This window comes from Onychostruthus taczanowskii, unplaced genomic scaffold (assembly GCF_017590055.1).
Source record: "Onychostruthus taczanowskii isolate IOZ18803 unplaced genomic scaffold, ASM1759005v1 scaffold4, whole genome shotgun sequence".
NCBI lineage: Eukaryota > Metazoa > Chordata > Aves > Passeriformes > Passeridae > Onychostruthus > Onychostruthus taczanowskii.
In genome coordinates, this window is record NW_024501459.1 from 20,681,670 (window position 1) to 20,707,268 (window position 25,599).

Here is a 25,599-nt window from a genome sequence, read left to right on the forward strand (position 1 = left end):
AATAATATGAGAAGTTACTTCATGCAGTATTCATGTGTTGTTATAGAGACTGAATAACATGAGGTGCTAAGCATCCCTTTGGGTGCTGAATGCCCCGAAACGTCAAGGCCTGGTCCACAGGCACTTGTAGGAAAGGAAGAGAGTTTCAGTAAAGGTTGGATTTAATAATAATAATAGTAATAAAAAAAAATTGAAAAAAAAACTTGCAAAATACAGGTACAAAAATTGTGTCTAGATGCTGCTTAATTTAATTCATTACCAATTAATATGCCCAGAAAATTACAGGATCACCCTCTACAGATGGTTGCAAAGCACCCTGTCTCCATATCCTGGGGGATTTTTTGTTATCATCAAAGAGCTGCAAAAGCTTTATGAAGCAGACAGGGATCATCATGAACTCCTGCTCTTTTATCCTTTTCACAAAACTAAAGGTAAAAAAATAAAATGTTCAGTCCTAAATGATTGAAATTTGTTTTCATTTGTGGGATTTCAAAGCAAATTCATTACTAAATCACATAATAAATGTGACATGACTGTCACCTCAGAGACCATATTCTGCATAGCACTGACACATGAAATGTCACTTCCTGGAAGTGTAACATATTTGACAAGAAGATATATAAAATATATTTCCACAAATAAAATATGAGAGATAAATAACTAAGATGGGGGGACCTAACACCAAAAATCAGACAAAACTACACACTTAAATTACAAGCATAACAAAGTAACAGGAATTTTTATCTGATATATTTATTTTAACAAGTGAAAAGGTAAACTGAAAATAGATTTTAAGCTTGTGTTTTACAAGATCACTAGGACTTGCTAATCTCCTTATCTGGCTTTACACTTGTTTTTATTCATTCGCTAAGTGGGTTTTTCCCCTCTCTTCCACTTCTTATTTCATCATCTCTTTCCATCTTCTTTGTCTTAAGATTTCCTAATTCATTCCAATTTTGCTGCACGGCTAATAGCAGCCCTTTTTTTCATTAATGTTTATTGTTGTACTGCCATCTTTTCACAGAATCATCAAGGCCAGAAGAGACATTCAAGATCATCTAGTCCAACCACTGACCTAGAAACACCATAATCACCACAACCACACCCCAAGTGCCACATCCAGACACTTGCTGACACTTCCAGGCATTCCAGAGATGTTGCCCCCACCACCTCCCTGGACAGGACTTTCCAATGCTTACTCACTTTTTCTGTGAAAAAAAAAAGAAATTCAAATATCTAATCTGAATCTCCCCTAGCAAAACCTAAGGCCATTTTCTCTCATCCTTTCACTTGAGACATGGCACAAGAGACCAACTCCCAGCTGGCTACAAACTCCTTTCAGGTCATTGTGGAGAGCAATAAGGTCACCCCTGAGCCTCCTTTTCACCAGGCTAAACACCCCCAGCTCCTCACCGGACTTGTGCTCCAGACCCTTCACCAGCTCCACTGCCCTTCTCTGGACACACTCCAGCACCACAATGTCCTTCTTCAAACGAGGGGCACAAAACTGACCACAGGATTCAAGGTGTGGCCTCCCCAGGGCTCAGTAGAGGGGGACAATCCCTGTCCTGGACCTGCTGGCCACACCATTCTTGATAAAAGCAAAGACTGCATGTTGATTTATTGCTTCTTTTCTTTCTGCTGTTCCTAAATTTTTCTGTTCCAGTAAGATTTCTTCTGTCATTTTTTAATGTGTGCTTCTACTGTCGTGCTCTAAGCTTTAGTGAATTTGACTTCAGCTGCTTTCCTTCAACTCCACAATGATTCCTTCAATCAATCTGTTATTTCCATACAAACCATCTTTTCCTCACATTTTTTAGCTGATTTTTCTCTCAGTTTTTGCCACATTTTTTCACATATTTTTTTTTCTAATCCCGGATCTCTACTCACTGTATTTTAATTAGTAGCAACTAACAATACAGTGAACTAAATTCCAGGTTAAATTTAACTGGCCAAACAGCAGACATGTTCTCCAGAATCTCCCAAGTTTGCCCCCACTAAACTCAAGATCACCTCAAGGACATTTCTTGATCTCTTGAATCTGGGACTCAGGAAGGGATGAAAAGTAAACAGCAAGGATGCCAAATAACTACAGGAAAGAGCACTAAAGAGCAAAAACCATAGTCATAGAATGGGTTGAGTTGGAAAGGACCTTTAAAAACCGTCTAATTCCAACTCCCTTTCCATGGGCAGGGATGCCTTCCACTAGATCAAGGTTCTCAAAGAGCCATCCAACCCGGCCCTGAACACTTCCAGGGATGGGGCATCCACAGCTTCTCTGGGCAACTTGTTCCAATATTTTAACACCCTCATACTAGATAATTTCCTCCCAATACCTACCCCAAACCTGCCCTCTCTTACAGTTTAAAGCCATTATGCCTTGTCCTATCACTACAGGCCACTGTCAGAAGTCCCCCTCCAGTACTCCTGTAGGTTCCCCGTTAAGTACTGCAAGGTCCTACAAAGTCTCCCCAGGGACTTATGTAGAGAATGAGACTTCTCTTCTCCAGGCTGAACAACCCCAACTGTCTTAGCCAGTTTTCATATCAGAGGTGCTCCAACCATTTTCATTGTTCTCCCCTGGATTTACTCCAACAGCTCCATGTCCTTCTTGTTTTGGGGGTGCTAGTGCTGAACACAGTATTACAGGTGGAGTCTCATGAGAGCTGAGTAGAGCAGAAGAAAAATGGAAGCATCTAAATTTTTAAAAAACACATATTTAGAAAACAGATCCAAGAGGAGATAGTAGTATGAAGGAGGTAGAATTAAAACCAGAAATACAATGCACATTTTTTAGTACAAACTGTTCATTACTTGGTGATCACTGCCCAAAACCCCTGAAACTGTTTGTACCACAAAGATAGGACACCACCACATTGCTGGCCTTTCACAACCAATTTTTTCTTCTGTTGAGATGGCTGCACTTAAGTTTCATTGCTGAGACATAGTTATAAACAAAAAGATTGCCAATGTCTCTGTGCAAGACTCCAAGTACCAAAATGTTGGCCCATTACAGGTAAGGAAGTCTCCATTCTCTCACACATAAGGCAATACTAAAGATTTTCCAAGCACTGCTGGTAATTTTAAAAGCTATTTATAAATATCTTCCTTATACATGCAATAGAAGACTATCTATACACAAAAAACAAACCAACCCCTTTGAATTCCTTGCTACCAAATGCATACTATGGAAATTGGGTCAACAGGACTGAAATTACTCCAAGGTAAGCAAAGAACATTTATTTTTTACTTTGAGAATGGCTTTTATTTGTTTTACTAAGTAAGAATTTAGAACTCACTTCTGATTTTAACTGAGCATACAGTCAGCCCAATTAGAACAGCAAGAGCTGCTTACCTTCACTGCAAATACAAAAACTCACACACAAAACCAGAAATACGACTGCAAAATGATGGGACCAGAGGTATTTCAACCTTTTTTTTTGTTTCTTCCTCCAATGTAAACAATCCCAAAGAATTTATTTAGAAATTTAAGGTTTTGTTTTATTTTTATAAATAAATAAATGAAAAAAGAGACACTATTCCAATCTCTAGCTAACCTAACAGGTTCAGTTAGTGTTTTATAGGAATGCATTGACATCTACCAGTTTAAAGGCCATGTGAAAGCTGCTATCTCTTTTGTATTTACTTTAGAAAATACACAGGATCTTTATACCAGAGCAAACCAATAAAGGCTGCACCTTTTTTTTTTTTTTTCCCCAAAATAAGATCATTTTGGTCTGAAAGTACTTTTCTTAACTTTCATGAACAACAGAGTGATGCTATCTTCTCAACTATCTTTCAAGAACCAAGAAAATTGAAAGTATAATACATAAAGATTCCCTTAAGGACAATTAATTCACTCATCTATTCAGTAAGTTACACTTGCCACAAAAAATCTACAGCACAGTCAGTATCACCCCAAAAGTGCACTGAAAGCCTATTGTGCATTAGCCAGTTTCATTCTAGAAGGAACTGGATTTTTCAGTTCTTCTAATTAATTGCTTTTCAATAAGTAATGATCACATTTAAAAATGTTTTCCACAGATTCAATATTTAAGAATATTCATCTTCTATCATCCCTACAACTTGCCTACTGCAAAGACAGCTTGGAGAAAAAGGCTATAACAAAACAACAGTCAGAAATTGCTGACAAGCCAGAAAACAGAGAGAGCACCACTGATGCTGAAAACACACTCTACCTGAGCAATAGCATAGCCCTGATAGGAACACAGCCAACAGGGATGTCCCCAAATAGTTCTGTAAGCAAGTTTCTTCCAAAAGTATCTGAATAAAATGAATGAGGCAACAACATAACACCAACTTTATGACACTATTTCAAAAACATATCACAAATAAAATAAATAATTCTCAACACACATTTCAAAATAAAGAGGAATGCACACTCCATTCTAATACATGTTTTGGTAAAACTCCATTGATGTGCCATCTACCATGAAAAATTATTTTGCAGTGAAGCATTTCCAACAGAAAAGTATTGTATTAATATCAAATTGATTTTAAACCAGTTTAGAAGTTCTGCTGTTAGTTAAAAGTAAGGTCAGCAGATGAGGGTGACCATCTCCTACAGAAGGGAGACTCCCACTACAATTTTCCGGGAGGGCATGGGTGCTGGTATTTTGCTTGTTTGGCATTTTGGAGTGGAGGGTTTGCAATGTCCAGTGGAAAGTCTACAAGTTTTTCTCTCACTCTGTGACTACCAGGACACTGGACCTCTTCTGCAGCTGCACATCTATGGAGGAAAGCTTTCTTCCTTTTGCCAAAAGCTATGAGCTATGAGCTTGCATAGCTTTCCACATTCTGTGGATCTCCATCCACCTCACAACTGAGGAAGATTTTCAGCTGCTTGTTGAAGTTAGGGATCTGGCTCTCCTGTCTGAAGTGCTTCTCTGAACATCCTGTCAGTATCTTTTTATTCCCTCAGAATACACTACTTTGTCACTATTAAGAATCAGAAGCTGGAAAGCAATCAGCTTTCAGCCTCCCTTAGACCTCTATCTACCTATGTGCTCTCACCCCTGCTGCAAAGGATACTAGAGCTCATACAAAATCATACTCAAGTTTCGTATCCCCCACATTCCTACAACTACTCTCTCTCCTCACAAGGTGCCCTACAACACAGTGGCACTAATTCTGAGAAATGGGAGGCAGAAGCCTAGAATGTCAATTTGACCTCTCCAGGCAAATGCATCTAACAGTGAACGACCACATAAAAAGCTGCCACAGACACCTCCTTCAGCCATATTTTAAGCAGGAATTGTGTCTGTATATTATGAGTGGGAAAGTGCTGCTAACACACACCTATTCTCCACCCCAGAGAATTAGAGGTCAGGCTACTGGGAAACACAAGGAAGCAGCAGTAGAAACTGTATAAGTTACTTAGGCCAGAGCACCTGGGATTCTACCACACGACAGACCTAAGAAATATTTGACTACTGAAAGCTGTGTAGCCAAGTGGTTACTGAGTTCACAGGTTTTGTATGACAATGACTTATATACCCAAGCCTTCATTCAGCATCGGGCCTCATTCAGTCTTCTGTTTGTTGTATGACACACCTGTTTACCAGAAATAAATGCAACTGGCATCTAAATGGAAAATCCACATAATTTTCAACTAATTGAAGCTTTCAGAGACTTTTTGAAGGACTATGAACCCAAGTTACAATTTTTAATGAGGAAAATTTCTAGCACAAAACATTCCTTTGTTTCTTGACAATAAGACTTGTAAAACTGGTTCAATAATTTTTGGGGTTTTTTCCCCCCACTCCCTGGAAAAAATAAAAAAAATGTTCAATGATACTACTATTATAATAATGGAATATTCTGAGCTGGACAGGATTCATCAGGATCATGCAGTACAACTCCTGGCCCTGTAAAAGACACCCCAAGAATCACCATGTGCCTGAGAGCATTGTTCAAACACTTCACATTAGTCCATTCCAGCAGAATTACACTTTATTTTTGGTTTTAGCAAAACAAAGAAAATTCACATTAAACTAGCATTCTGCAACGGCTCTCAAAAGCAGAACTGACAACAACATTATTTGCAGCGGCGGCTGACCTTTAGGTGTGTCCCGGCTAGCTGCGGCCAGCACCGCCGGCAGCACGGGGGCACTCTCCCGATCCGGGGCTCGGTCAGGGGAGCGCCTAAGGCTTTCGCCTTGAGGGACGAGGATCCGCGGCTGAGAGAGAGGTAGGGCTGCTAACCCACAGGAGGAGAAAGAAGAGATGGACTCCAGAGGTAGTGCAACCCGGGTTTAATGCCCAGGGGAGCCACCAGCTGGAGACAAGCCAACTGGGCTCCGACCGGGGTTTTTAAAGCAGGGCGGATACAGAGAGGAAAGGTGGTCTCCAGCAGATCACAGTGAAGGTGGGAGTGGTGGGAGGATAACGGGCATGTAGGGAAAACCAATGGGGGAAGAGCAGGGGAGGAGTCCTGGCCCCTGATCCAATCACTCGATGCCCAGGATGGAAGATTCTAGACAGAAGGGCTGGGGCACCGAGTGACAGACAGGGAACCAGGGAGGGACTGAGGGAATGGATACAAAGGTTGCTAGGGGTAATCGGGAGGGGAGAAATGACAGACAGGGCGATCAAGGAGAGAGAGAACCTGGGCAGAACCATTACAACTTAAAGGGGTACAAGGAACAAACCAAATCAGCATATAACATAACAAAACACAATACAACAATTATTTAAAAAGAAAAATCCCCATTTTTAAAACATACTACTGTTAGTGACATAAATGAACAACTTTATTACCAGTCACAGAAAATGACTTGAGAACCAATACAGACCTGTAAACATCTATCACCTCTATACATATACACCTATATATGGCACCAAGCAAACCATCTTAATGGGGACACAGTAAACATGCCTGAATGAAAATACATCCATGAAGTGCAAATATCTAGGCTACAGCAACACTGAAACCAGCCCACAACTGAGGTTCCTTACAAAACTCCTACCAAAATTAGGACATAAGTTGTCAAACATGTTTCACCAGCTTTTGCTTGTCGGCTGAAACACCAGCTGAAGGATTTAGGCCTTTCTAAGAGTTTTGAAGCACCATTGCAGAGCTAGCCAAGCATACACCTCGTATCACAGAGGAGACTAACTTACAGTATCAAACAATCCCTTACCCTGGATGCTGAAATCACTGAAAAATAATGAACAAACCAACTCATTAATTCCTCTACCAACGTGTAGGTTCTACAGCATGGTGCATGTCCCGCTGTAATAAAAAAATACCATTTTGCATAATAAGGAAAGTAAGTGCTGGAACCAAACCTGTTGCCTGACAGCTGAATGATTAAACCATCACTTGCCTCAAGCTATCTCCAGTTTGCCAACTTTGCTGGAGTTATGCTGCTCAAAACAGTCATCTGTTGTGGGGGGGAAGGGGGAGAACAGGGAAGGAAACCTGCTGTCCCAAAGATTATATTCTTATATTCTTATGTTTGATTAGAAGGAAGAATATGTGTAAGAATTATACTGACTAAACCTAAAATGTTCATGTCTTATAGGGCAAAATAAAACAAAACCTCACTACTTTTCTACGTTCTAGCTGTCAAATGCCACCTCATGCCTTCTCTGTCCTTGTCCTTTAATACATCCATTACCAACCACAAACTATCTAGAAGCTTCCCCAAAGACTGAAACAGCAGCCAGAAATCCAGAACAAATCCAAACTGCACTAAAGACAACCTCTTTTCCAGCCCAATGCAGATAGCCAATATGAACTCAACAATGCAAAAAGGAAAAGCAGGGGGCATGTTAGTGAAAAGGAGAAAAGAGAATGACCACAAGTACTGCTGGTGCACCAGAAAGCCCTAACACTAAGCCGTGCTGAAAAACCACAAGGGGAATGTGAGGAAGCTGAACACTAGTCTCTCCACTGATATATGTAAAAGCTTCTACACAAAAATAAGTAAAACCCAGACAACCAAACAAAAGAAGTAATATTTCTATCATTCTCACTCTCTCCTCTGCTCCACATTAAACCTCCTAAAGTTAAGTTCCTCCCAACTCTCCTTTGTTCTTCATTTTCTTTCCTCCTTCCAGGTACATACCACGGAGTCTCTGTTCAGAGCATGCAGAGACATACCAAGCAAGACAGGATAAATGTTGTTTATTACTAGACTGTATAATGTATGTTGGGGCAGGAGGACTGGCCTCTTTTTGTTCCAAATCCCAATTTTATCTGGGCACAATTCCCTATTTGTGAAAAAAATATGGTTTTAGTTATTTTCTGTCATGGCTCCCAGAGGCCTCTAAGCATGGGTACTTATAAATAAAAACATATTATTGTTTCTTATTTTGTCCTTGAGCAGGGAAACAAAAGGCAGAAGGAAACAAAACATGAAACTAAACACAACAGCAATTAAATAAGAAGTTTGTCATAAATATTTTGTGTCTCTAGGAAGGAAATGAAATCTCTCTTCCCTAGTTTACGAAGTTTATTTCTCCAACCTTCTTGCTTGCAAGGTTCTGTTATTCAGCAGTATCAGTGAAAGAGCACTTTTAAGATATTAATTTTGATTTATTATAACCAAATCACACAAACACCCAGAAAGTGCCTACTTTGCCTCTAAAGGTATATTGGAAAAAGCAACCAATCTCCAAAATCTCATGTCCTTGTTGAGCACAAAGAAGCACAAAATCTGTGGCTGCCTTTCAGAGACAACAAGGATTTTTATGTCCCTTCCTGGCAACATTTATTTAGGAAACTTGCTATTGCTCCTATTTCAGCCAATAGCACAACAATCACAGAAACAGAGGACAGCTACAGTGGACATGATTTATATTCATTTTTAGCTGAGAGATGCAGAGGTCCCATTCTTGAATTATTTCTAGTTTTTAATGTAAAAAATACAAATAATGGGTGCCTAATGCAAAATACAAGGAATTTTAGCAAGTAAGTGCTGAAACCAAACCTGTGGCCTGACAGCTGAATGATTAAACAATCACTTTTCATGAGGCAAACTACCTCCAGTTTGCTGGCTTTGCTTTGCTGCAGTTACAGGGTTCACGACAGTCATCTGCGGGACAGGAGGGAGGGGAAGGGGAATAATCCCAAGATTATTCTTGTTTGAGAAGAAAGCAGAATGGGATTAAGACATATACTGACCAAATGTGAAGATGTAGAAAGGCAACTCCCTAACTACAGATTGTTACTGGAATCAATTAAAAACTGAAAATAACAGAACATTTAAAAAGCAATGTCCCCAGCATACAAATAAAACACAGATTAAGAGATTGCAATGCAAACCCAATGCCACTCCTCTGATCTGTTTGCCCTGACAACAGGCTTTTCCCCTCAGCACCTATAAAAACTGCATGGATAGTACGGTGCAATTTGGTAAACTACTTACACAGAACTTCCTAATGAAGACTGATTTGTCAAGCTGCATAGAAACTGCACTAAACCCTAATTCATAATACTTCCACCCTAAAAATTAATTCCAATTTTTTTCATGCTATCTTTCCCCCTATTTTTTTTTATCACACAGCTGAGAACTCTAAAGGAAAAACAAAATAAAACTCAAAACAAACCACAAAAAAGCCAAACAAGCAACATCTACAAACCCCCTTTTTCCTTCCAACTTCCTGTACACACACAAAAAGTTTCTGCTTTGCACTTCCAAATAATCTTGAGCAAATTACATCAGGTATCTGCATGCAAACACAAATGCAGCTTTGTATTTGCTATGAAACACTACAAACTTATTTCTCTGGCACTGAATTCCACTCTTGAGATATTAACTCTCTATATTACACACACAGACAACTCCCCATAGCCCCCTCTCCCTGCAACTGCCTGGAGTTAAACATTACATTAAATCAGGCAGCTACAGCCTGAGTTAGAGTCATCTATTGATGCTGCCTAATCATGCAAATAATTCCATTAAAATTCATGGACCTCAATCTGCAGTAGTCTTCAGCCAAACAATGAGCATATCAGCTAGAAAGTAAGTAAATTAACTATTTTTAAAACGTGTATTTATAGAGATTTCAGTATAACTTATATTTTTATACAAAAAAAACTTCACAATTCTTTTTTCTCCTTGTTACCTACTCCTTCACATGCTGCCAAAATCAATTAGAACTTTTTAGTTAGGTTTCAACAATCTTTTGATCATTGCCTTAAATCAACCATTGTTGAATTACATTCCAAAAAATGTCCAAATAATTATTTGCTTGAAAAAATACAGATCTGCTAAGTGATCATGAGTTACAAAATGATTTTGCAGCAAAATATATTACTGATTGCTGACCCCAAAGAGATTCATGATACATTCCCAGGACCACTGACATTGAAACAGCAGCCTCTCACATAATCACACCAGTTTAGCTCCAAGAAACTGGTCCAAATGTATGTGGGACAGCAGAGAAAGAGACAAGCAGTACAATTTACAGAAGAACAATTTGAGAGTCCTCTAGAGAAACTTAGCAAAGCACCAAAACCAGGCTTCTGCTTTGAATCTACCACTACAGTAAACTCTTTCTCTGCAAATTATAGAGTGCTTAGAGGCACAAAAACCCTCTCTCCCTGTTTAAATCACAGAACTTGACACTTAAAAGCCTTCCATGATACAACACTGTCATGCAGCATGAGAAAACACACTATTAGAAGAAAGCAAATTAACAACATACGTTTCATGGTCCCATCTTCCTCTTCATCATCATCACTGTTGATTACCATGGTCCCCAAGTCTGATTCTAACATGGTGCTGTTGTGCTCAATCATTGTCTGAGCGCCTTCGCTCATTGTACTGGTGGCTCTCATGGTACCAGCGCTCTCTGAGTTGGTCTTCACCATGGTGTGAGAGTCCAACTCATCTTCATCCTGTGGGGAAACATTTGCCAGAACACAGCAGATCATTAAAACAAAACAAAGGTAAGATGCAATCACTTATTGATTAGTATTTTATCTTTATGTGACCTAGTTGTACTGCTGGACTCCCAGGTTTAAAACTTTAAAAGAAATCACAAAATAAAAGATCTTCCATATAAAGAAGAATAAAAACTCTTCTCTCTCTCTCACAGATGCATAGCAGGGCAAGTATAACATGGCCCACACACTCACTTTGCATTAGCATTCAGGTTTGAGTTACTTTGTGATTTTCATGACCCACTTTATCTCTCTGGGTTCCAAAAATCACTTAACAAAATTTACAGAAAGAGATTTTGCTGTTTTGCAAGGGACTGTCACAAAGGGTGCTGACCACCCTTAACTTAGGATCGTGCCCAGCATCTGACATTACATACAGGACCCAGATGATAGGTTCATGTTCAATTTAGCTATCAAACAATCTCCAACAGAATTTTTCAAGTCCCCTTCAGAAACAAAAATCAACTTGACTTACTTTAAGTGTTTACTTCCATTTTAAAACCTTTGTTACAAATGTGAGTAAATAACTTGCTAATACTACACATAAAAATAGCCCTTGAGCACATACTTATTAAGTGTGGGGGAGATAGTATCAAGGAGATAGACTGTAACATTTTGAATTGGTAACAGTAATGGGCCAGGAATTGAAGCAGCACACCAATGGCCATCCAGTTAATGAAAAACGAAATTCTTATCAAATATCAATATTTGAAAACACTAATGGGAAATCCCCCTGGTTTCCAAAATCTGATTTAGATTATGCACAAAACATCACTGTGTTTCAGGGGTAATGTGATGGACTATGACTGTACATATTTTCTATTTTAATAAAAACTATTAATCAAGGTAAAAAAAATTATTCTCATTTGTTGATTAAATGTAAGCAATAATACCCATCACTGTGAAGTTACTCTATGTCAAATTGTTGTATTTTAAATAAAAGTGCTACTTTCACAAGTTTTATAACCATATATGCATCCATCTCCTCTATTGTTTCAAAATTTCGTTAGAGTTCCTTGATAAATTAATTTTATCCTTGACTAGGAGAATATTTTAGCTACACAGTTTGGAAGACTATCACATAACCCTTTATTTTTTTTTTTTAATTTACCGCTTACAAATAACATGTTGTCGCTACATAGAATCACAGAATTCTTTAGTTTGGAAAAGACCCCTAAAATCATCAATCTGTTAATCTGGCACTGCCAAGTCCACCACCAAATCATGCCCCTAAATGCCACATCTACAAGACTTTTAAATACATTTGGGGTAATATGTAACATTAAAACAAGTCTTTACCCACTAACAAATTTCCCCTTTTTGCTAAATCTTTCCATTGCTTTATAGATTTGAAATGTTAAAGTACAAAGCAACTTGTAAGTGCAGGGGCTGGGGAGAACAGAGGCAGAATGTCAGAAAAAGTAAAGCCCAGACTCAAACGCCTGCAAGGTCTGGCACTTTGTGTTTCTCACTGAACTCATTCCCTGGCATGGCAGACAATTTGCCTCTCACACAGACACACATGCACGAGCTGCATGGCCTGAGTGCCTGTTTCACTAAGGGCTGGTCTAGGTTGATACAGAAAATTGAGAGCAGTAATACCAGCTCCTGAAAATTCTTCTTTTACATCTCAACTAAGAGATACAAAACCAGATTTAATTTGATAGTCCAGCTAACAGCATACCATAATGAAGCCAGGATACAGACCTAAACAGATTTAAATTAAAATTCCAAATGTCACAAGAATAATTATTTTCCAGATTATAATTTGCAAAAATACTTGAGTTCTTCATTTGCATTCTTTCGAGGTTGTTTTTTTTTTTAGTTGCATTCTATTTAGTACCCTACCCTTAAAAAAACTGTGATACTCCCAAAGACACAGACAGCTTACAGCTACAGCACTAGGCAACTGTGACAGTGAAAATTGAGAATATTTTGGTACTGCTCCTCCTGGTGGCAACTTCAATCTTCTTCACTTTCTACTACCCAATGTTACTGTTAACCCCAGTATTTCCTAAGAATTGCATTCTTCCCCTTCTAAATAGTGTACTCAGAAAGAAAAAATAGTTTTGCATCGCATTTTAAAAGTGCCAGAACAGTTAACCTACAAGTGTTTCTTTCCATATTGAAATAGAACATAAAACTGACTCACAACATGCTGGTGTTTCGTCTATTAATCACTACAAATGTGGCATCTCAAGCATACAAGCAGGCAAATCTCGGAGTTTAAGGCACAGTTACATTTGATTTACAGACTAGGCTGACTAATATTATTATCCATATTAATATGCACTTGCAGTGCATATGGCCCTAAACTTACCTAAACTGAAACAAGAAATTGAACACTTTCCTGGAGCTCTAAACTTTTATTGTAGAATTAATGGGGAAAAGTGATGGCTAAAAATATGAACAAGTATGAAATGGAGTCCTAAATTACCATTTTCATAACTTCTGCTTAATTGAAAAAATACCTTTTATTTGTTCAGTCAAATCAACTACCTGGACTTGGCCCAAAGAACAGCATTTCATTTTCCAGTCTAAGAGTGCCAAAAGCCTTTGTCTTAGAATGTCTCTCAGCAAAGAGAAGAGCTATCTTGTAGCCCCTAGGAGACTAAGAATCACAAAAGCCCACCTTAGTACTAGAAGAACAGTTGTTGCAAAAAGGGAAGTGCACAACAATTTTGATGAATGGTGTTTTCCTTATATCAGGAATGATGTAGTGAGACAGAACAATATGAAACATCTCGTGGCCTGTGCATGCCCCAGAATATTTAATTTTGGAGCTAACACAGATTGCTTCCAGAACTGTCATTCCAGTACTTCTCACAAATATGAGATTTAGCTAATGTGGCAGTAAACTACACTGGTTCTGAAAAGGTAACTTAATAAAAATATGCAGTGGATCCAAGTTATGGACATGCACGTTTACTTGAGAGATGAAAGTGATTCCTTCATACAAATTCTGATTCGTGCTTTACAGTACATAAATATTGGTGTAGAACTTGTGATCTGTTGTTAAAAAAGGTAAACACACTGATTAAATAAAAACAAACACCATCTCAATTTTAACCAGGAAAAAAAAAGAGAAGTATTAAAGCTGAAGTGTCATGTTCTCATACTGTTTATGAAAACAGATACAAGAATCAAAGAATAAAAACAACTAACTCTGGAGTTAAACTGTCTGCTGCTCTCCTGGGTACAAGTAATAAGCGACCAAACTTATATTTGGAAGGGGTTTCAGTTACACCACTGTACAGCAACAGAAGGTGAGGCACAATTGAGAACTCTAAAATCTCTTGAAATGCTACAGAAATAACAATAGACTACAGAAACTCTGAATAACATAATGTAAAGTACAAGTAAAGTACAGCAATAACCTGTGATCCTATAAGACTAACTCTCCGGATCTCCTTATTTACCAAAATGATGTTATTAACAAAATCAACACTTAGAGCATAAAAACTAGAGCAGTCATGGAGGTTTGATTATCAGGATAGAAAATTCAAAAAGCCTTGAAGCACAAGGCTTCATGATATACTTGTAAAATAAAAGATCACATCACATAAGGAGTTTATTCAGAGAAGTTGGCCTTGCAGACCATATCTGAGTCTACAACAGTACAGAAGTGAATGAGCCGAGGTGATAAAGATTAAAGGATTTTTCTGCTGCCTTTTAAACATCAGTAGGGATGAAGACTGATAAAAAACTAAACGAGAGAAGCAAATACGGCAGCAGCTACCTTTAAAATCTCCCTGCCTGTGGTTTGGCATGTTAAAAGAACACTAGAGGGCAGCAAAGACGGCCAACTCGGCTGCAAGGTATTAAAGGAAGATTTATTTACATGCTGGCAAAATTTAGTATCCTATAAAATAATTTCATCTACTATTAACACCTCATCATCACCTTTGAAAAATGTAGCTGTAGTCACAGCTATCTTTTTTTAAAGGACTGCAGTAGCTACATAAACACACGATATAGCTTGGTCAAGCACAAGGATTTTGTAAAAGCTCCTAACATACAAAGCCAAACTTCAACCTGAGTATATGATTAATACTGAGCACATGAAGCTTAGACCCATCAGTACAACAGGTAAAAACATGACTTTCAGCACACAGTCAAATCCCATCACACTGAACAGACATCGGTCACAAAACAGCACTTAAGCCTGTTTTCTACCTCCAGGTAATGATGCCTTGCTGCATGCTCATATCTCCCCATGCCTATTCTTCATATAACCAGTTTCTGACTCCACACTGCTGTGGTTTTTAACAATATGCTGTATTTCTAACTTCAGGACACTTAAAAGACTGCAGTCGAATTTAATTAACACATATGTCAAATGTTCTTTGGCATGAAGAAAAAAAGGCAGGGAAAAATAAAGTTTTAACACTTTCATGCAAAATTACATGCATATATATAGACAGACATAGCTACAACATATACATGCAAACACATGAAAGAAGCATGAAAGTAAATATAAAAACCTTCAGAAAAGTACAGCACAGTGTATCAGATTTAAAATACAGAATAACTCATCTGATTCACTAGTTCCTTTACAACACTATAAATATTGTAAAAATACAAAGGAATAATTACAGCAATTATTTCTTAGACTCTCAAAATACAGATGACAACTTTTCGTAATTAATACAGGATTAACCAAATAACCTTTTGAATGAATGAATAAATAATCCTACATATAGGAACAACTGATTATCGACAGTTGGCTTTGGTGCTGATAGTTGTCAACCATCAAGTGCCCAAGAATGAAAAAAAAGGGATCGCTGAAGTAGTAATTCCTTGATTTAATACTTGAAAAGACTTCAACATTTCTCACATCATAGTGACATTAAAATGTAAAAGAAAACATACAGAGAGCTGCTTGTTAGCTCACTCCTTTAAAGGTCCCCAGAAACAAATATTTAGACATGTTTTCTGTAAGCTGCCAGGCAACAAGTTACTTTACATTCCCATAATATAGCTGCCCAGCCTCATCATCCACTTCACATCACGCTTCCAAAAATACACGAAAGAGATTGGTCGTGTCTCATAATGCCTAAACTAACATTTAAACTTTGATATTGGGATTAACCTTATGTAGAACACAACACTTGCAATTCTTGCTTAATTAAAAAAAGCTGTACAACTACCTCAGCACCTATCAAAACATGTCAGTTTGTCACAAGGCATTCTCATCACATGAGCAGCTCTCAAAACAAGCATAAAATCAATTCTAAGCACATTATTTATAATGATATATCTCTCAGGAAGGATACAGATATGAAGACTGTAATCAACCTGAACATTCATTTACAGGTCTATAAAACAACATTTTGAACAGTAAAAAACATTTACATTACAATTTACAAATTCTCATGCTATAAAATGTTCACAGACAGTGGTGAAAAATAAAAATATAAATCAATTTTAGGGGGGATGTGACTCTTCCTCACTTGAAGGACAACTACCTGAATTGACCCTGAAAATTAAGTACATAATGGTGAAAACTTTGCATATGATTATTTCTCCAAATCCACACAATCCATTCTACTTCCAGTTATGTAAGGCACTTTTAACTTAAGTGCCCATTACTATACAATAAGTGACTTTAAGAAGGTATTAAAGCACAAAAACTTATTCAAATGTAACTGTTAGGATTAAACAGGTTTCCTAACATAAGAAACTTCACAGAGCATTTTACACCTTCCTTCTTGATGGGTCTCAAATCATGTACTAGTGAGTAACGAGCAGAACTCCTCACAATGTACATAGGAAATTCTTGGGGGGTTAGATCAATAAATTCAAGCCCCTGACAGGTTAACTGAAACCATTATTTTTCAATAGTATATGGACTCAATTCACTGCCCATGAGAGAACTTTAACCTCAATAGATTCTGCTTAACACTAACACCAATATTTGCTTTTGCTTTTAGATGTTGTTAAATATCCATTTCTCAAAGTTCGAGTCTGTTTATGCATTTCTACAGTGAAGCCTTTACAGAAGTATGATTGGGAAAAAATCCATTTTTCATGTGTTCTTTTTCAAAATTGAAGTGCCAGGTGGCTATTACTTTGCAACTGAACAGTGACTCCAATTCTAGACACAATCTACAACCATTTATATATATACATTAAAATATTAAGAAATACATGCATTATTTATTATCACTACTACTACAACACAGGGACTGTCGTTAGCTCTTTCTAGGATTGTTGCCACCACTGAAGACTTATCAAGACCTGTATAATCATTTGAACTACAGGACCATGTAGTCCTATAAACTACATACAAGCAGCCCTGTATTTCTTATGGGATTCTGTGAAACTGATATATAAGGAAGAGGAATGTGCAAGGGTTATTTATGTTTATCTCTGAATGCTGGACTGCTGACTTCATCCACTACCAAACTGTATACCAATTATACCAAACTGGTACTTGTATTACCTGCTTTCCCTTTCTAAAAGGAAAATAATAAACACTCAGAAGTGCAGAAAGAATTGGTTTACTCTTTTTCTGGCAGTTCCACAAACAAGTTCCAACTTAAATTAAAGACACATTATTGTCAAATTATTATTCACTTCAAATTATTTTGAAGTGAAGTGTGGGGTTGGGGGATTGATTGCTGCTTTTTCTAAAATGACAAACACAAATACTGTAATGCTTTCATTTTATTCTTCCAGATTTTTATCCTGGTTTCCTCTAATAACTTGTGGGTCCATTGATTAACCTCTGCCTAGTATGCTTACAAAACTAAAATCCGAATACCACTTAGTGTAGGCCTCACACCTATCATGTTGTTCAGGAGTCTTCCACTATGCAGTACGTGAACAATGTGCATTCAAGAAACACCTTACAGATAATGAAATTAATTGAAAAGAAAATGGTAACAGTGTCAAAGAATCACAGAATGTTTTGGATTGGAAGGGACATTAAAGACCATCTGGTACCACATGGGCAGGGACATCTTCACCTAGATCAGATTGCTTTAAGTCCCATCCAACCTGACCTACAACACTTGAGGAATAGGGCATCCACAGCTTCTCTGAACAACCTGTACTAGTGTTACCACACCCTCTCCACAAAGAATTCCTCCTAATATCTAATCTCAATCTACCTTCCTTCAGAAAAAAGCCATCACCCCTATAGTACATGCCCTTGGAAAAAGTCCTCCAGCTTTCTTGTAGGCCCCCCTAGGCACTGGTACAAGTTCATGCTGCTGTTTCCTAGTTTGGAGGAGTTTGCACTTCTGGCTGATCAGAACCTTTGGTGACAGCAACTGGACAAGATTCTGGTGTTATCTCTCAAATGAATCTGAATTTCTTACAGTGATGTACTGCACTGAAACTGCTGCAAGATATAGAAAGTCTGTATTATAACTGAACCAGCTCAGAACAAAATTTGTTCAGCATTGTGATACACAAAAGATATTCAGAGATCACTCCAGAAACTGTTTTTGTCATCAAGGAAATTCCTCCTCACCTCACCATCAATATTCTTCATTTCAAACACTTGTACCCTTCCTTTTTCTATTAAAGCTAAGTATTTCAAAACTTTTTTCACTCAAGGCTTACCAAGCAACACAAAATTATTGGACATATATTTACTGACAGCAAAAGTCACACTTTACCAAATACCACCAGATTTAATAACTGTTAAGTATTTCATCCTAACTACAAATCTTATCACATATCATTTTCTTGAACCATAAAACTGTGTGAAAACTTAGGGAACTAAAAAAAATCTCAACAGCATAAAAAAAACACAAAATTATTTTTTATAGAAGATACAAAAATCTTCTTTTTCTTGATCTTTTTATAATGGGAAGCTTTTGAAAATGTTTAATTCTTCAATATAAACTTTACAGCAAAAACACCTGGACATCCTCTTGTCCATTACAAGATATTCTTGCATGTCTCTTGACAGGCCTTGTAAAAATCATTTGGTGCTAATTATTAATATTAGTTAAACAATTACAGCCTGGAAGTCAACATCCGCAGTGAAAAATAAAAAGGAGTACACAACATCATATAATAAAAGATGACAAAAGCATTCTGAAAGAACATATTGCTAAAGTTTTTACCCAGACTTTGTCATCTTAAAGTCTCATCCAGTGACCCCTACACTGAAGGGAATACTACAAAGCTTCAATTTCCAATTTCTCCCTGTCTTTCACTGTGCTGAAGTCATGCTCTTCTTTCTATTTGTCTACTACCTTTCTTTTCTGAACTAACTAGTCTCATTCACAAGCCCACATTTTCATGGCTTTCTCCTGTTCTGTCACTATTTAGTACTGAGAAGTCAGCTCTGCCTCAAATTTGCCTCTTTCCTTACCTGTGAAGTTTTCAAACCTTTACTCTTTTCTCACATCCTGTGCAACTACAGGCAGGGCTGCCTCTAGCCCTCTGCAAGGCTGGCCTTTAGAACTCCTCTACATCATGATCACAGAAAAAAATTGAACAAATGCTGAGCTGCCAACTGCTCTGACCTTCTGCCTTATATTGAAGAGCAATTTCTTCAAGCAGAGGTTGACTTCTGGTTCTGGGTTTGTTGCTGCTCATGCACTGCTATATGGTTTATAGCCCCTGAAATTCTACTAGTGTAAGTAAAAAAATGACAGATCAGCATTTCCATATACTACAAGAGCACTCATTTTTAAGAGCAAACCAAGCTTTTAACAAAAGTGGCTAATTACACAAACTAGGCACTGCATTAGACAAAGTTGCCAGGAGGTGTAAGGTGGCGAGCGATCCGTTCCCTCTGCTCCACACTGCTGGCACCACACCTGGAGTGCTGGGTCCACTTCTGGGCTCCTCAGTATGAGAGACATGGACACACCACAGAGAGTTAACAAAGGGCCACAAAGACGATCAAGGGACTGGAACATCTCTCCCAGGAGGAAAGGCTGAGAGCTGGAACTACTCAACCTTGAGAACACAAAGCTCTAGGGGACTTCATCAGTATGTATAAATATCTGAAGGGAAGGTGCAAAGAGGATGAAGTCAGGCTCTTTTCAGTGGTGCCCAGTGACAGGAGCAGAGGCAATGAGCATGTAATGAAAAGCAGGTTTCCTGTGAACATCAGGAAACACTTTTTGTACCATGAGGATGATGGAGCATTGGCAGAAGCTACACAGGGAGGTTGTGGAGTTTCCTTCCTTGGAGATATTCAAAAGCTGTCTGGACATGGTCCCAGGCAGCCAAACCTCAGTGGCCCTGCTTAAGTAGGGGGATTGGACAAGATGACCTCTGCAGGTACCTGCCAATCTCAACCACTCTGTGATTCTGTTTTCTCAACCCTGTTAATCAAAGATATCCTGTTACTTTCAGATTTGAGGCACTTATCTTCTGTACTTAGTGACAAGCAGACTCTTGCTGTCTTTTTTACTCAAAACTTGTTCCCTTACAGCACCACAAAAGCTCATGGCAGAATTCCCAACTACTACAATGGTAACACAAGTAACAGATTGCTGCCTCAATCCTGGATTTGAGGCTCTCTGATACTGAACACTAAACTAGGGGAAGGATGGAGGGAAGGAGCCTAGGGGGTGGCAGAGTGGGGAGTGCAGTGTTAGGTTCTGACTTCTGTACCCATGCAAGAACCATCAGGAGTTGCTAAATGCTGCCTCAGTTGAGGTGAACCAAACTTGTGTTACACCCTTCCATGCAGTAGTGGGAGAGGGAGGTTTACACCACATCCTTAGCTGGCATAGACTGTGCCTGGCACTGTGACCTGAACCTCAGACTAAGTAATCAGATGTCATGCCTAATTTTGGGTTAATGCAAAAGACATCAACATTGCCCAAGCATTTAACATCTCCAGTTCAGAAGGCAATAGTACGGATGAAAGCAAGCTAGTAAAGGTATCAGATTTTTACGTCAGTAATAAATCAGTATCTTCAAAAATCAACTATTCAATAAGTCAAGTCACAAACATCAACTCTGCACATCAAGTCACACAAAGGAAAATTTCCTAACGCTAAAAAAATCATCTTAGTTTTCCCTGCCTGTTTATTACTGAGTAAGCAAATGCAATTCAGAGTAAACCACCTTTATTAAAAAAGAAGCTATCAATATTCTTAGAACACACTCTTAGAATATAAAAAAACTGCAGCCATGCACACTGATTATTGGAGATACAAAAGATTGCACAGAATCTGCTTGAAAAGTATTCCTATATATAGATCATCACATAGCACTCTGTAACAAGGATTCTACAATTTGCTATAGGACAAACTGCATTTACTGCACTGCTCTTTTCTGTTTGCTCAAAGCTGTAACATTCCAGTCTTCATCTTCTCTTTGTGCTCTTTCTGAATGACCACACATTGTATGTATGGCAAGACACTTCTTTGAAGCACATTCTGCTGCACTGCACAAGACTAACCTGAAATAAATTATGTAGGGAAGAGCAAAAATGCCAGGAACACAGGCTTATTCTTAACACTGCCAAACAATTCTAAATTCAACCTACTTATCACACAACCTGCTTCTGTCCTCAAACATATGCTGACAATATCATCTGAAGAATGAAGTGCCATCACCATTTTCATGTTACTTGTTTAAACCACACTGCAATAATCACTGCTTACTGAGTGTCATCATTAACTATTCTGTGCATTAGACTTAAACGGAAAAACCCAAACACCAAGCAAAGTGCCCTGAACCAAAAACTAAACCACTCGTCTAGAAGTCCACCTGTGAAATCAGAATCTTAAACAATTTTGGGGGTTTTAGTGTTAATCTGAATAGCTGAAGTTGACATGTTTTCTCTTCCCACTTCCTAGAAAAGCTTTTTACTAAGACATTTCATGGAATAGTACTGAAAGCTGGCTTATACAGCATTACTCATAATTGAAGAGTGGAATAATCAAAATTCATAGGCTTAAAACTACAAAGAAAACAGGTAAAAAAAAAAAAAGCATTTGAACACAAACACAGGAAGGTGGGGAAAACCAGCAACTTATTCATAAAGTATAGGAAAAATGGGTACACACCGAATTTTCTTCCTCCTCTTCTAGTTCTCTCTGCTGTTCCTCATGTCGCTTTGCCTTTATCTCCATTGCTTCGGTGATCAGGTCCCTTAAAATTGAAACTGGCTTAGCATTCTTAATAAATGTATGCTAGGGGGAAAAAAATCATTGAAATATGTAATATCATTAAAGCAGTTGTGCTTCAGATTTAATTACAAGTCCTATTCAACATCACAGATTTCAGTGATAAAGAGTATCGTGCATTACACAATAACCAACACAACGTACAGTATCTTTCAGTCGCTTCGGAACCAAAATTTTACTTTAACTATTTTTAATAACTGCAAGCTTGGGAAATGTCATCACTTAATAACTGTTTCATGATTAAGGATACAATTTTCCAAAGAAATAATGCAGAAAGTTGTAAATAGAGTGGTGATGATCTGACATAGAAAATCAAACTTTTTCAGATATTCAGTTTCATAATTTAATTAATCTTAACAAATTGAGAGCATAAATTAATGGCTCTAACCAGAGTATCTGTGGCTGCTTACTTCAACAAACCTATACTTTAAATGTCATAAAGTATTTCTTGATCTATGATGCTGAACAGTGGAACCAGTAAAAAAACCCTTTTAGCAGGAAGTTTCATTTTTAATTCAAGGTAAATTAAAACATTACTTCTTCATTTAAGACAACATGCATTATACCATTTGCACATTTTACTGCCTAATAAACACCTGCTGTTAGAAAAAAATCTGATTTTTTGCATCATTACACGCAAGTACAATTTAGGCAAAACATAACTAAGCACCTCAGAAAAATATTATTAAATATTTAAAACTGTTCCATGAAGAACATAACTAATGAAGCCTCATGCACTACATTATCTATCTCCTCCCATTATATATTAATTCAATTACTCTCTCTTTCATTCCATAACCTCTCCTCATCAGCAGTACTTTCATTTCTAGTCAAACATTTTGACAGCTCCTCCAGCTCTATCACATATGCTTCAAACTCCAGCTGGGGAAAAAGACAACACATACTCCTGATGAACAAACATTGCATCTGATTTTCTGGTCAGTAAGCATGGGAAAGAAACTTTACACTTAAGTTTTTTTTCTTGTTGGTTTCTCTTTACTTGTCCATGTTAATGCAAGTCTCTTCTATCTAGCTATCAGTATTCAGCTAAGCATACAAACTTCAAATCCTGGAGGTCTCAAGGTTCACATATCACACAGACACTTATAACTTTCAATTTTTTCTTACCTTGTGGTCTACATTTTCGTACTTTGCAATGTATAACATTAAATATTCATATCATGATCTACCAAATTGACAGATTTATTACCAAAAACTACTTTGCAAAATTTTTGTTCTCTTTGTAGTGGAGTTCACTGGAGCTTAAAATTTAATAGCTGCTATTGCTAGCTCAACACAGAATAAATCTAGCAGGAGAGTAATACAGGAAGCAAGAGCCTGGCATACCCTGCCCTGCTCCAAAGGTCCACACTGCCAACTGTGGCTCACACGGGGAAGTGCCCACTTGGATGAACTTAGCCCAGGAACGAACTCATGATACTGCCCATCTGCACTAGACCTTTCCAGGACACAGAGCCACCTGCCTGCCCGACCTGACATGATCAGAAGGAAAGAATGAATATACCCCATGCATGGTCCGCACAAAGGGGTAACATGGGCTCAGTTCTGTTACTAAACAGTTGTCTAAATCCTGAGATCTACTGAGGGCCTCTCATTACAAAGCAAGGATCCAATATTAATAGCAAGAACCAGCCCTAAACTATTTAATGAGCAATGAATTTTTAGAAGCATCAAGAAGAGAAATAAAATGGGGGTAGAGATACAGGAGCTGACAGAGAAAAGACTACAAAACAAAAAAGAAATAAGGCATAATAACAGTTAAAGTAAGATTTTCCTTTACAAATTTTCAGAACATTTTGGGTTTGAGGGGGAAAAAAACCCCAAACATAAAATGTGCTTTTCCTCAGTAACTTAAATACTGACCTGTAGCAGCTGAGTTGCTGTAGCTCTTTGTTCAGGATTTTTCACTAAGCATTTCTTCACAAAATCTGTGAATTCATCAGACCAGAGCTCTGGCTTCCGGAAGGTTGGAGGGGGATTTGTAGGAATCATAAAAATAGCCTAGATAAAAATCAAACAATAGCAAGTCTAAACAAAACACATCACCACAGCAGCTGAAGCCAAGTTAAAAAAAAAGAAATTGCTTTATCCACCTTTCTTATCAGGCTAAGAATCTGGAAGACAAATTTTAAGTATGCAAGGATTTCTACTCAGATCAAGATTCAGAAAGCAAATCCATCTGCTACTAATATAACTACTTCCCATTAGATTTTCTCTATTTAAACTGTACCCCATTGAGCACAAGACTACTTATTTAATCTACTGCTATTCATCAGTCTGAAGAGATGACTGTATTATTTCAGAAATTCTTAGCAGAAATTAAAGCACTACTTGTTTAAACACACATAAAAAGCTGCTGTGAACAGTCAAGCTCACTTTCTCCTCTCTTAAGTGAACTTAGTTTTATTTGAGAATTGCTTAGGAAATTTGGGAGGACTGCTATTTCCTTTTGCACTCATCATTCATCAGATAGAGCTTAAAACTTGCTTGGCCAAGTAAGATTTAGATACACATGCTAAAAGACCTAAGGTAACACTAAAAGATGACAAAATAATCAAGTAACCAGTCTTACAGTACTGAAAACTTACATGAAATGGAAAAAGCACCGTTCTACCTATATAACAAAAATCTCTTCTGTTGAGAACCATATGCAGACAGATTTTTCAACTGGGAAAAAAATATTCATCCTATACAAAAAAAAAAGTTTGTCCTACTCTAAGATTATATATATTGTGCCATTTTTTATATTATTATTTCCAGGTTTTCCTCTAACTAAACATAAACACTTGTAGTGGGGGGGAAACAGCCATGCAACTCTGACAGACTACTGTAAAATAATGAAAATTTTTGAACTTTTGTACGTAATAAATGCATCCAATATCATCACTTAAGACTTACACATGGTAGCAACACACTATTCAGAACTAGGTCTATTGACAAGAACAACAAGAACAGGAACTATTATTGTCTTCCAAACCCAGGGTCAATTCAACCACATTTTCCAAATTCACAGGGAGTAAAAGCTCTTCATTTGTTTTTCTATGAGCATAGGCAGAAATACAAACCCAAAAAAAGGGGAAAAAAGCTGATTCTGCACACTTTTAACACACCAGGAGCACTAGAAGCTTCAGCCTGTGTCTGAAACATAGGCAAAAGGCAGAGAGAACTTAATGAGATTTTATCCACAGCTTCTGAAGAAGTCTAACTGGCCTTGAAAGTTGGTTGAACTCATTCAAACCCTCATTAGAAAATTCTTCTCATACTCTGAAGGAAAGTGGAATCCATGCAAAATTATGTAAAAACTGTTTACTAACATTTTAATGAAAAATTAATTCAGTACTGAATAGTTGCTAAAAGTTTACAAAACTTGCCATTTTGTTTGATAAAACTGCATGCTACAACAGCAGCTTTATATTTTCAGTGGGCAGCCATGCCAAACAAGCATATAGACTGAGATAGGAAACGTGACACCCAGTAACTGGCTTTATCTAATTCACTTGCGATGCAAGATTAATTGTCAATACAAGTGAAGTGATCCTGGCAAAGAGC

General features: G+C 37.7%; 1 protein-coding gene across 1 annotated transcript in view; it reads right to left on the reverse strand.

Moving 5' to 3' along the window:
* Positions 1-25,599, reverse strand: part of STK3 (serine/threonine kinase 3) — a 128,514-nt gene that overhangs the window by 47,103 nt on the left and 55,812 nt on the right. Inside the window, exons 7-9 of the mRNA XM_041412923.1 lie at positions 23,914-24,051; positions 21,910-22,035; positions 10,678-10,870 (exon numbers count right to left, since the gene is read on the reverse strand). Of these exons, the coding sequence (XP_041268857.1) occupies positions 10,678-10,870; positions 21,910-22,035; positions 23,914-24,051 (457 nt within the window). The remainder of the gene's footprint in view (positions 1-10,677; positions 10,871-21,909; positions 22,036-23,913; positions 24,052-25,599) is intronic.